Here is a 12,621-nt window from a genome sequence, read left to right as displayed (position 1 = left end):
GATGAGTTTTGTCTGACTACCAAACAGCAAATATTGATCACCATTTCCTGAATAATGTTATCACTATCCATTAATAATTAGTTTGTGGGAAGCAGAACTCACAAAATATGTTTAGTGAAGTGATGAATAGTGAATTTATGTATAGTGCTTGATGAAGCTCTGTATTCATGAGGATGAAAACTCATTAATGATGGTTAGTGAAAATTGCTAGGCGATTCCTTGAAAACTAAAGGACTTTGGTGAATTTTGCCAGACAAGAAATATGTGTCTAGCAACTTAGTGAGATCTAATAAAGTGGAAAAATAGAAATAGTAATGAAACATATGACTTGGTGAGTTCTGCCTACTCAAAGAACTACATGTTTTAAGCCTATCAAAATACATTACTGAAAATTAGCATTTTTGTAGTTAGTGAGTTTTGCCAGAACGGGGACGATATTTAATAAAGTTATATAATTTAAATACAATAAATATACTAAGAATAACAATAAAACATATAATAAAAATCCAAATATAATAAGTATCGTCTTTTGCAATGCTAAGTTCGTCTATTGCTAGTAGTGGTTCAATCTTAATATTTGCTTCATGTATAATATCAAATGAAAAGTTTGTTTTTAATTTACGAAATGGAACTTCAGATGGGATTGATATATCACTTTCCCAATATTCATGTATTTTAGGATGTTCGTATAATTGTTCTGACTTATTAAGATACAATAATTGAGTTGATTTTGGATATAATGTAGTGTTCTTTTTGTCTGATAAAATAATAGCTTTGTCAATTTTGTACAGTAGATATTGATTGATAATTGGAATGAATTTTACAAAAGAAGCAGATTCATTAATTACTAATTGTTTACAGTGTTCTAATTTCTTATCTTCTAACACTTCACTTATACACTTATTTTTTATCACTGTCACATTTCTGCAGTAGTAGTTGTCACACAAATATTCACATTTACCAGATAAAATTTCGTCATATCTCAGGATGAGGGAAGGATATTCATGAATGGTGGTAACTTCAGTATTACGATAAACAGGATAGGATAATAAGAAGAAGGTTTCATAAGTAGGTGATTTTAAAGGGAATTCAATGAAGTAGGATATATATTCTTTATATATTGAGCAGTGTACCTTTGCTAATTGCCATAATACTTCTGGTTCTTCAGAAATCAATTTTACATTAGATTCAGAAATAATATTATTTATTTCTTTATGGGATAATATACTAGAATGTAGAATATTCAATCTACGAAACTCCAAACTAGTATCTAAATCGCTTATTTTATGAAAGAGCAAACTTAATGAGCTAAATAAAAGGGAAAATTGCTGGTTCAGCTGTACAGTCGTAGTTTCATTTGAGAGAGTTTTGAAATAATTTATAATTTTCAAATTATTCCCATGAATCTTTTTCACATCAGCATTAAAATCGTCAATGAGCCTTTTGTTTACTGAAAATTGATTCTCAATATTATGCTGTAAGCGGTATTCATTTGACTGAACTTGAAATAATATTTTGTCGTATTTTTCTTTGTCGTTCGCATCCATGTTAAATTCGTCGGGGTCATCGAGATCATTGTTATTCTCGAGATCCTGAAAGTCATGATTGAAACCACGAAAACCACTTTCGAAACCTTGGAAAGGTTCGTCTTCATCATTTTCCATCAAGTTAACGTCAAGTGGGCGTATTCTTGAAAGAGCGTCGGCTACTTGGTTCGATTTACCTTCCACATACTGGATTGAAAAATCAAATTCTTCTAGAAAGAGTTTCATACGAATTAATTTTAAATTCGGTTCTTTAATGCTGTGGAGCCATTGAAGAGGTTTGTGATCGGTTTCGATTATGAATTTTCTACCATAGAGGTATGGTCGAAAATGTTTGCATGACCAGACTATAGCTAATAATTCTTTCTCAATCGTAGAAAGATTTTCTTCATGACGATTAAGTGTACGAGAAGCATATGCAATGGGTAAGGTTTTACCATTGAATTTTTGTGATAACACTGAACCTATAGCATAATTGCTAGCATCACAAGTCAGAATAAATGTTTTTGTGAAGTCAGGTAGCTGTAAAATTGGATCGTTTTGTAATAGAAGTTTTAATGTTTCAAATGACTTTTGATAGTCTGGATTGTTTGTATTGATTTTAACATCTTTTTTCAAGGCGTGTGTGAGAGGTTTTGCAATCTTAGCGTAATCTTTTATCATTTTTCGATAATAGCCTGTCAATCCTAGAAATTGTTTAATTTCTTTTTCAGTTTTTGGGATTGGAAAGTTCTTAATAGCTTCTAGCTTTGAAGGATTGGGTTGAATTCCGCGTTCAGATATGATATGTCCTAAGTACAGTAATTCTCGTTTAAAAAACTCTGTTTTGTCCAGTTGGATTTTTAGATTATGATCTCTAAGTTGTTTGAAAACTGATTTTAGATGTTTCAAGTGTTCCTCGAGATTATCGGAAAACACAATTATGTCGTCCATGTAGACTAACACATTGGGCATTCTGGAAAACAAAATGTTCATTGCACGTTGGAAAGTAGCTGGAGCGTTCTTTAATCCAAACGGCATTCTCAAAAATTCATAATGTCCGTTCTCAGTCGAAAAGGCAGTTTTTGGAATTGATTCCTTTTCCATTTGAATTTGATGGAATCCAGAAGCGAGATCTATCGCTGAAAAATAGGTAGCCCTTCCAATTTTTCCAAATAAGTCCTCAATATTTGGGAGAGGATATTTGTCTTCAATCGTTTTATCATTAATCTTCCTGTAATCTAAAACGACACGTATTTTACGTTTACCGGAGGCGTCTGGTTTTTTGGGCACTACCCAAATTGGACTGTTATATGGGGAGTTGGAATGTTGAATTATTTTATTCTGAAGAAGTTTGTCAATTTCTAATTCAACGTCCTTCCTAAACACTTGAGGGTATCTATAATTTTTAGAATATACAGGGATTTCGTCAGTAGTGTTGATTTTAAATTTCAACAGATTAGTACTACTTGTCAATTCATCATGTTCACGTTTGATGATTTCAGGAAAATTCCGTATTAGATTTATGATATGTTTCCGCTCTTCGACATTCATATGGTCCGTCCGAAGAAGTTTGGGAATTTCTCTTATAATATCCGAGTTGTTTGATACATCTGAGTTATCAATTTCATCATTGTCAAAAATAGTTTCTAATTCTTCTATCTCCATTGGCTCGGGGCTTATGGTCATGAGCTAATTGGAATACACTACGCACTTACATCTATTTTCTTCTATACTAACAATACTTTCTTCAACGTAATAACTTTCATGAGAAACAGCTTTAAGTAGTCCTGTCTTGAGATTAGGAATCGACCTAACTGGTACAGTAACAACATTAAATCCTGGTTTCAATTGAATTTGTTCATTAGAGTTAATCACTGATAACAACGGTTTCGAAATAGTACGATAATCTAACGTGTTGTTTGTATAATTTACATTGGCTTTGAGTTCTTTCAAAGTTTCGTGACCTAATAGGATATCATATCTTGTCGAAAAGTCATACACGTACATTTTGATTTGTGAACTTCCTGGAAACACAGTATTTGAGTTCATATAGATGTATTCATTTCCACCACTTTCTCCGGCTGGTGTTTTTACTACGAACTTTTCTTTATATCTGGTCACATTGGGTGGTATGATAGAGGGGTTCACATAGTTCTTTGACGACCCAGTGTCAACCATCCATTTACGGTTAGCGTGGTCGACAAAATATGGGAGCGACTTATTTATGATATTCAATTCAAATTTTTTGGGGGTGTTTCCGCTGAGTGTGTTGGGCCTACCCCTAAAAAATGAGCCTGCATGTTGTTGAATGCTTCAGTAAGTGAAGTTAGCTGGTTTTGCATGCTTTGGATTTCGTTTCCGAAAGGATGAGATGAGTTGTCTGTCAAGTCATCGTGCATGTTTTGGATTCCGTTTCCGAAAAGATTAGATGAGTTATCTGTCAAGTCATCTTGCAAATGATGCACTTCAAACGGAGATTTTGAGTTCAGTTTGAAACGATTAGAAGGATTAGTTTGAACTGTGCGCATGCTGACAGTGTTTTGTGAATCCCACTTACTATTATGTGGTTGTCTGAATTGAGGATTGATTTGCACAGGCCTCGGTTGGTGAGGAAATTGAGCAAATTGATTTTGAGGAAAATTTTGTTGAAAGTTTCTGTTCTGGGGGAATGTTTGCTGTGATCCATTATTCTGTTGGAAGAAATTCGGTACTCGAGGTTGCGAGAAGTTGTTAGAAAAAGCTCTGTTGCTTGCTTGATAAGCATGAGTGAATGTGTTTGATCGCATTGGCGTTTGATTAAAAGCTCTTGAATCAATTTTATTGATAGTACTGATAGTTGATTTGAAGTTCAAGCTCCTTAGAACAATACTACAATCATTAATAATCTTATGTCTAGCATCGTCAAGATCGTGAATTTGCAGGATTTGCAAATGAGAGCCCAAAGTTGGATGAACTCCGTGAATCAATGTACGAGTGAGAGTTGCGTTCAACTGCTGCATTAGATTTGTCAAAAGTTCACCTTGGATACCATCTACTTTATATTTAGTCAACACAGTTGTGCGTTTTTCATCGAGGCGATTAATGAATTCGATCGGGTGTTCATTTGAATAGGATTTCATGAAAGTAATTTCCGCAATTAGGTCTGGAACGGACCTGTTGTCAGCGAAGTTTGTTTTTAGAGCGGCTATCAGCTCTGTTACAGTTGTACAATTGTTATTAAAAACAACTGATTCTGCGGGTCCTGAAAGACGGCTTACGGCTGCCCTGAAAAGGAGCCAGTGATTTTCTGTTTTTTCGTCAATGTTTGCACTACAATAGGACACTAGTAGTTCATTACAAGTACTAATAAAATGTGGTAGCTTATAGCAAGTACCATCATAGTGGGGTATGAATTTAAGAATGTCATGAGGAATTTGTTTCGAGATATTAGGCATTGTAGGGTTTGGTTGAGGAAGAGATATAACGAAATTACTCACAGTCGATTGAGGTTGGTGGGCGATGTTCCGGTTGTCGTCAGCGTCGGCGTCGGCGTCGGTGTCGTCTTCTCCTTCGGATGATATAAGGACAGCAGGAATCCTCCTGAAGGTGGCGAGATCTCGGTCCCTCTGTAGAGTCCTCTCGTCTCCTGCGGTGGCCAGCGTGGGGTTGAACTAACTGCTAGGCTGGATACGGTTACAGCGTGATGGTGATAACAGCTTGATGGTGGTTTTCCATTGAGAAGTACTTGAAGTCGTTTTCGTTTTTGTAGTTTGATTTGATTTACACTTATTAACACTGGTGAAAGTTAAGTTCTTGTTGAAGAAATTTTTGAAAGTTTGAGTTTACTCTGATAACACTTGACTTTGTTTTCTCGTTGGAGAATAATTTTGTAGTTGAGTGGTAGATTTTGAAATTTTGAAGTCGAGTCACTTTCACTATGAGTTTCTCGTTGGAGAAAAATATATGGGTTGGTTCACGGATGAAGAGGTGAAACTCAAAGTTTTTTCGTTGCACAAGATAAAAGGTCTTGTATCCGAGTTTAATGAACGTGGATGGATACAACGATAAACTTTCCGCGACGTAAGTTCGGGCGCCAGTTAAGTGATTGGACGACACGACTGAGTTTTTAAAAATTGAAACTTTATTAACACTACAACTACAGAAAATACCGAATTAAAGAATTTCGGGAGCCGAGTGCTCTCGTCAAGAGTTTGAGTAGAACTAACTGAAAATAATTAATTGAGACATAAAGAAGACAATGCATAGTCAGCTATATTCTGTAACAATAGGGTTGTAATACTATTACTATAGATATTTAACTAAAGAAAAAACACTGCCTCCAGAAGCACCCCTTGGAATAGATTGATTAATTTCAGTTGATTTAAAGGACATTTTTATTTTCTAATAATTCTATGATATGTAATTTTCTTCCCTCAAGACATCCACACATTCATCCACTGTGTATGGCGCTCTTTTTAACAGAGCTTCCCTTATCCTTCCAGTCATCTTTGAGAAGTTAGAAAAATCTTAAAAATTATGGGGGAGTCTATTTATAATTTTTATTGCGCAATAGTGTGGGCCTTTCTCCAGAAGGGTTAGTCTATGTGCTGGGTAACCGAGGATTGAGCCACCACTCCTCGTATTGTAGGAATGATCAAGTACAACGGATGAGAATGCCCTCCAATTTTGACTAGCGTACATGATGATTTCCAGAAAGTACATGGCTGGCAAAGTTAATATACTCTCTCTCTCTCTCTCTCTCTCTCTCTCTCACACAAAATAAGACCTACAGGATGTTCGGGCACTGAGGTTAAAGATTATTCTCAGAGCCCTTTTCTGCCGCCTGAAAATTACCCCAAGGTGTGTGTCATAGCCACCCCAGAATATCAAACTGTAACGAATGACAGACATGAGACAGCCATAATAGATCGCAAGCAGGGAATTATACCCTACTGCTTCCCTCACACACCTCAGCAAGAACAGAATAGCAGATATCCTATGCAAGAGACGCTGCACCTGATCACCCCATTTCAAGTCATCCTGCAGCTCGACCCCAAGATACCTCATCACATTTGACTGATTGTAGCCTGATAGGTCTACAATAGGTTTATTGTTGTTTAGAGTTCGACGGGATGCTGTAAATTGAAGAATTCATCCACAGAAGAATTGTTTTGTTGGTATTTAGTTTGAGGTGATTCTCATTAAGCCAGTGATCTAAGTCTGAAACTGCCGTTTGAGTCTTGATTTGAATATTCCCTCTTGAGCGCTCAACTAGAATTGTTGTGTCATCAGCTAATAGAATGACCTTGGAATCTAGTTTTTTTGGAGATCATTCACATAGATGTTGAAAAGTATTGGACCCAGTATTGTTCCCTAGGGAATTCCATAGGGTTGAAACAAACAGTCCGAATCAATAATAGCCCCTTTATTGTTAATAACTCTTACCGCTTGGCATCTCCCTGTCAAGTAAGATTCAAAAAAGTCTAATGCTTTGGCTGTGACCCCATAATAAGCAAGTTTTTTTAGTAGAATTCTGTGATTAAGCCTGTCATAGGCCTTGGATAAATCGCAGAAGATATCCACTATACTCCACGACCCTTCCAATACTTGGGGGCTGCTGTCAACCACTTCAGATATTGCTTGCATTGAATGAAAAAGACAAAGAAATTGTCAAAAAACCACTGATTTATTGATAATTAGAAATTTATATTATATAAAGAATTTTCTAATTATCAATAAATCAGTGGTTTTTTAACAATTTCTTAGTCTTTTTCATTCAATATGAATAATTACCACAATATCAACTTCTCAACTACACAAAAATTGCTTGCATTGTTGATCTACTTTTATGGAAGCCAAATTGTCTATTGTCAAGTAAGTTATTACTTTCAAAGTAATTTTTGAGTTGGAGGAAAACTGCTCGTTCTATAATTTTAGAGAAAATAGTCTGGATTGCTATGAGGCGGTAATTTTCAGGTCATGTAGGACTCCCTTTTTCAAATATTGGTTTAACAATAGAAAATTTGAGTTTTTCTGGGAATATTCCTTCTTTAAAAACCAGATTTATTATGTGAATAAGAGGTTTACTGATTAAAAACCCAGCTGATTTTACCACTTTAGGTGTAATTCCGTCCCATCCACCAGTGACTGAAGTTTCAAGCTTATTTATAATTTTTAATACAGTACTTCTTTTTCTGAGATTGTAGAAAATTCAAATTGAGATAGCAACCGATTTGGGCTGTTGGGTTCAAATACCTGTTGGTTGGATCCAGAGAAAGTATTATCAGCCTCTTCGCTTTGTCCTATTGATATAAAAAATTGTTAAAAGCTTGAGCAACCAGAAGAGGTTCTGAAATTTGTCTATTATCTATTGACAGTTCTATAGGTTGGGAGGACAGGTGAGCATGACCGATTCCATCCTTTATTACCTTCCATGTAGCTTTATTTATATTTCAACTCGAATTGAAATAAGTATCATTGCTTTCTCTCTTAGAGGCATCAATGATCTTTCGCAGAATTCTTTTGTATTTTTGGAAGTAAATTGAGAACTCTGGATCACTATTTGTTCTGGACTCAACAAGTAATTATCTTTTCCTGATTATTGAGGTTTTAATGTCATTTGTTAAACATTTTTTGCTCTTCTCATTTTTAACCTGAATACATTTTAGAGGGAAAGAAGTGATAAAGATTTTATAGAAAATTGAGAAAAAAGAGTTGAAAGATTCTTCACAACATCCGCTTTCAAGGGACAAGTGGTAGGTCGTGACTGTCGAAATTTTGGAGACTCTTCTGAGGGAGAAGTTTTTCCTTTCCATGGGACATTTATCGATTTCAATTAATAAAGCTTTGTGGTCTGATATTTTCAAATCTAGAATAAATTTTTCCACTTTTATGCAACATCCAAGTAGTTCTCAAGGTCATTCAAAAAAAAAATGAGAAAAGTAAGTGTCTCAACAGACAACCCTGCTTAACGCCTGTGCCACTGTCAAACTTCTCTGACAATCCTTCCTGACACCAAAGTCTCGATGCTGATCCATCATACAGGTTCCTGAGTACATTCAACATCTTTTGTGTTACTCCGATTCCAGTGAGCTTGTAGAACAAGGCATGCCTATCAATTCGGTCCACAAAGAAGGCATAGACTTTCTTTCCTCTCCTACTCAACTTGATGCTTATGAAGTCATTAGATTAAATACATTGTCAATTGTGGAATATGACCTTCTGAACAAACATCTTGCCCACTGTATTACCAAAAGATATGCCCCTATAGTTCGTTGCTTCATTACTGTTTCCTTTTTTAAAGATAGTATATATAATTGATTCCTTGAAGCTCTCTGGTATGACAGAATATTCTAGCAGGCCATTGAACACATTCACCAGTTCTCCCATGAAATCTGCTGATGCGTGCTTGAAGAATTCAGAAGTTATTCGGTCCTCTCCGGGTGTCTTATTCTCCTATGGCTCTTCCAAGAACATCATGCACGTCTTGCAGAGAAATTGGTGCAGCGTACAATACTCTATCTGCCACAATACAAGGATTAGTAGCTGCTGAAAATGCATCACCCAGTCCCTCAATGCAATATTAGATCCAGTGCTGAACTTCTTTTTTCTAAAACAACGAACGAGCTTCCAAAATTGACCTGCACCCCTCACTTCCTTGAACTTTTCAGTCAATTGACACCAAAACTCTTTTCTCTTCTTCTCACACAACTGTTAAAAAGTTTTATTTGTTTCCAAGTACTTTGCCTTAAGTGTCTCCGAATTCGTTCTTCTGAACAACTTTAAGAGATTAGAAGACTTTTTCCTTTTCTTTCACATTCGACATCATACCACAACTGTCTCCCTTCACACCAGGAGTGGACGTACAATTGATTGATGGAAGCAAACTTGCTTATTAGTGAGAGAAGGAACTTCAAATCGTCCTCGGAGATGTCCCAATGCTCACGTCTGCTGATTTTCAAATCCAGTTCCTGCTGATATTTGATCTTATCTCCTGGCCTCCATTTCAACTTTTTCCTGATCGGTATTGCACGGGTGTCTGATACTTCAGAATGGCCCTGTATAAGTACTTGTGTAGATATTGGCAGGTGGTCAGAGAATATCTGTGGAATAACCTTGAATGACGTGATGAGTGGGAGAGCATTCATTGAGACAGGGCACATATCGATGAATGATGAACCCTGAGCTCCGATATATGTGTACTCTCCATCTGAATCTTCTAGTGAATGACCATTTAAGACAACAAGACCAAATTCGTCAAACATATCCAAACATTTATTATGCGATCCTTTGATTTTCTATAACCATTTAGAGGGAATGACAAGCTTGACAGTATATCCTCTGGTATGATCTGCCTGGTACCAATCCTTCCATTTAAGTCTCTTATTATTGAGTGTTGTTCGAGGGGCGAGAAAACTGTGTGATTTCTGATTTTCCTGATTGGGGTGCGTTGATTTTCCGTGTCTGTCTTTGTAATGTGTCTCCCTTTCTCTTCTTCCGGTTTCTACTCAAACTATTGAATGCAATGACATTTCTTTAGCTTTATTTGTTAGAAGTGGACTCGCTTACAAATTTTGCTTGTCTTTTTTCTCTCTCTCTTTCTTCCCTTTTCACTCCTCATCACCCTTGATTCCTTACTTTTATACCCTCTACCAGTCAATTTCTACATGAGAAAACATAGTTGGCTCAATTTTTCCTCTTTTCATTCTATTCAGCTTACCCTACCATGGAGCGTTTTTTGTATTTTACTTTGAAATTTGTATTCTGAGTGTATTGTTTTTGAACGTTGACTTCAACTGGGTGTTTGTATTGGAGTGAATAAATTGAATAGAGTAAGTAGATCAACCAGAAACTTGGCTTTGATTTTTCTCAATAATAATTATTTTATTAGTAGGATGCAAACCCAATAATTTCTCAAAATACCAATGATAAATTATCTATACTATATTAATTTCTATTTTATTTTGTGTTACCTAGCGCATTTCTAAGACGCAAAAAATTCTACTTATGTTACTATTTCCAAATTAACTATTAACATTCAACATTTCTTAATGAGTAGTGGTTCTCCATTTTTTCAGTTGATATGGCCTATGATATAAGCTACTCAAACCCCTGCTTTTTGGTAAAAAAGAAACCAGGATCCTATAATTCAATAAAGTGTCATTGATAATAAATTGTATAAATTTATATCGATTTTTTCGAATTTCAATATTGTTTTTGGGAATCATCCGTCTCATATGATGTATCTGATCACAGTACTTACATCAGATTCTTCCTCAATTTCTGCAGCCGCCATCTGGAGCAGAGCAAACGCTGTTTCTAATGATCTGCCACCTGACCTGCTATCTGTAAGCCAAGAGCAAATAATTTGTCATTGAAAAATAAATTGAGAGATTGAAGAACATTTTGACCAAATCAAAAAATAATAATGCGAGAGGTATTAATTTGAACCATTATATCAAGAACAAAATGATTGTAATAGATTACAAACCGAAACCAACGCTTCATCATGCTGGTCTACTAGATGGGAAAATATCAATAACTTAGTTATGGGAGAAGTTATGTTTAATGAACTAGACCTTCACGAAAAGATCTAGAAAACTTTATTTCGTCGCTCAATGCTTTTTATATGGAAGAAAGTTCTTTCACAGTTGTTAGAAAACCGGAGACCTTAACTTAATAAAACCTATTTCTCCTACCAAGGAACTACAACATTTTCAAGACCGACATTGAACTCTTGAATCGCTTTCAGTAAATGCAGTCATGATTTATTGAAAAATATTCAATAATAATTTATTTCAAAATGTTTTTTTAGTTGAGAGCTCACGATCTACTTGTGGAACAAGTAGATCTTGAACCACAAAAACTAGTGTGTATGGAATAGTCTCAAAAGAAGCAGATTTTATACATACAACTTGATGTTTCAAGTTTTTATTGGGCCAGTCGAGCATAGAAGTTACATTATAGCCATGTCACAATTCACATTGAAAAACATACAATAAATTACACAGGTACAACAAATACAATAGACAATAATAAATAAAACAGATAAGTTACATTGGAATCAAAACAAATTTACAATTAAATCAGATAATTTAGTGGTCTCCTGTACTTTGGTATTATTTCAAAAAGACAAAAAAAATCATGTTAAATTAAATTGACTATGGTGTTGTGATGAATGAATTCCTCCACTGAATCAAATGGATTTACCAGTAAATAAGTACTTGGAGAAAACGTTTATTTGGCAAAGATCTAACTTGAGTTGGTAGCAAGTTATGGAATTTGTAGCCTATCACAGGGTGGCTCGAATTGGAATTTTCAAGTCTGCATCTTGGAATATATATACTCTCAGGGTTTCTAGTGAAGTGACTGTGAATGTGAATATTTTTTAGTATCCTATCTTGACCGCTCAATTTCTAGAATGGCACTAGTTTCTATCGACTCAGCTGTGTGCCATTCTTTCTTTCTCTTTCTGTCGGCCTCCCTTGGCCACTCTCATTTTCTTCAGGCGTCAGGTGGCAACCGGCCGTAATAATTTCAAGCCAAAAACTTTCTCCTAATCCAAATTATGATGATACAACCAAAGAAAAGAGATGTGAAGGCTAGGGCGTCCCCCTCAAGCAGCGGAAATGCTAGGATGTCCCCCACAAGCGACAAAACTGTTAGGGCGTCCCCCCCAAGCGACGATATTAGCCGCAGCACTGTTAATGTGCGCTTAGCAACATGGAACATTGGATCTCTAACCGGACGAAGCCAAGAATAGGCAGAAGTATTATACAAACGCAATATAATATATGCTGCATCCAGGAACTGAAATGGAAGGGGTCCAAATCCAGGGACATTGGAATGGGATACCAGCTTATATACCATGGTAAAACAATCGAAATGGAGTTGGCATTATTTTAGACAAGCAGCTGAAACAGTGCATTATATCTGTGGAGAGAATAGTGATAGAGTTATGACCATCAAACTTGCACTCGACAGGAAACCTTTCTTAAATATCATTTCAACATATGCTCCTCAGACAGGATTCACAAGTGATTGAAAGATGTGCTACATGCAGGAACTGCAAGATATTCTCCAGGATATACCTATTTCAGAAAACAAAATCATGGCA

The 12,621-nt window shown here is 35.8% G+C and overlaps 1 protein-coding gene across 11 annotated transcripts in view; it reads right to left on the bottom strand.

The window, feature by feature from the left end:
- Positions 1-12,621, bottom strand: part of LOC111057516 (vacuolar protein sorting-associated protein 37B) — a 150,512-nt gene that overhangs the window by 66,528 nt on the left and 71,363 nt on the right. For all 11 annotated transcript variants that reach the window (XM_039443322.1, XM_039443314.1, XM_039443318.1 and 8 more), the window contains exon 4: positions 10,768-10,850. In XM_039443322.1, coding sequence (XP_039299256.1) covers positions 10,768-10,850 — 83 coding nt within the window. The remainder of the gene's footprint in view (positions 1-10,767; positions 10,851-12,621) is intronic.

Source organism: Nilaparvata lugens, chromosome X (assembly GCF_014356525.2).
Source record: "Nilaparvata lugens isolate BPH chromosome X, ASM1435652v1, whole genome shotgun sequence".
NCBI classification, from domain to species: Eukaryota; Metazoa; Arthropoda; class Insecta; order Hemiptera; family Delphacidae; genus Nilaparvata; species Nilaparvata lugens.
This window is presented reverse-complemented; position numbering and strand designations above follow the sequence as displayed.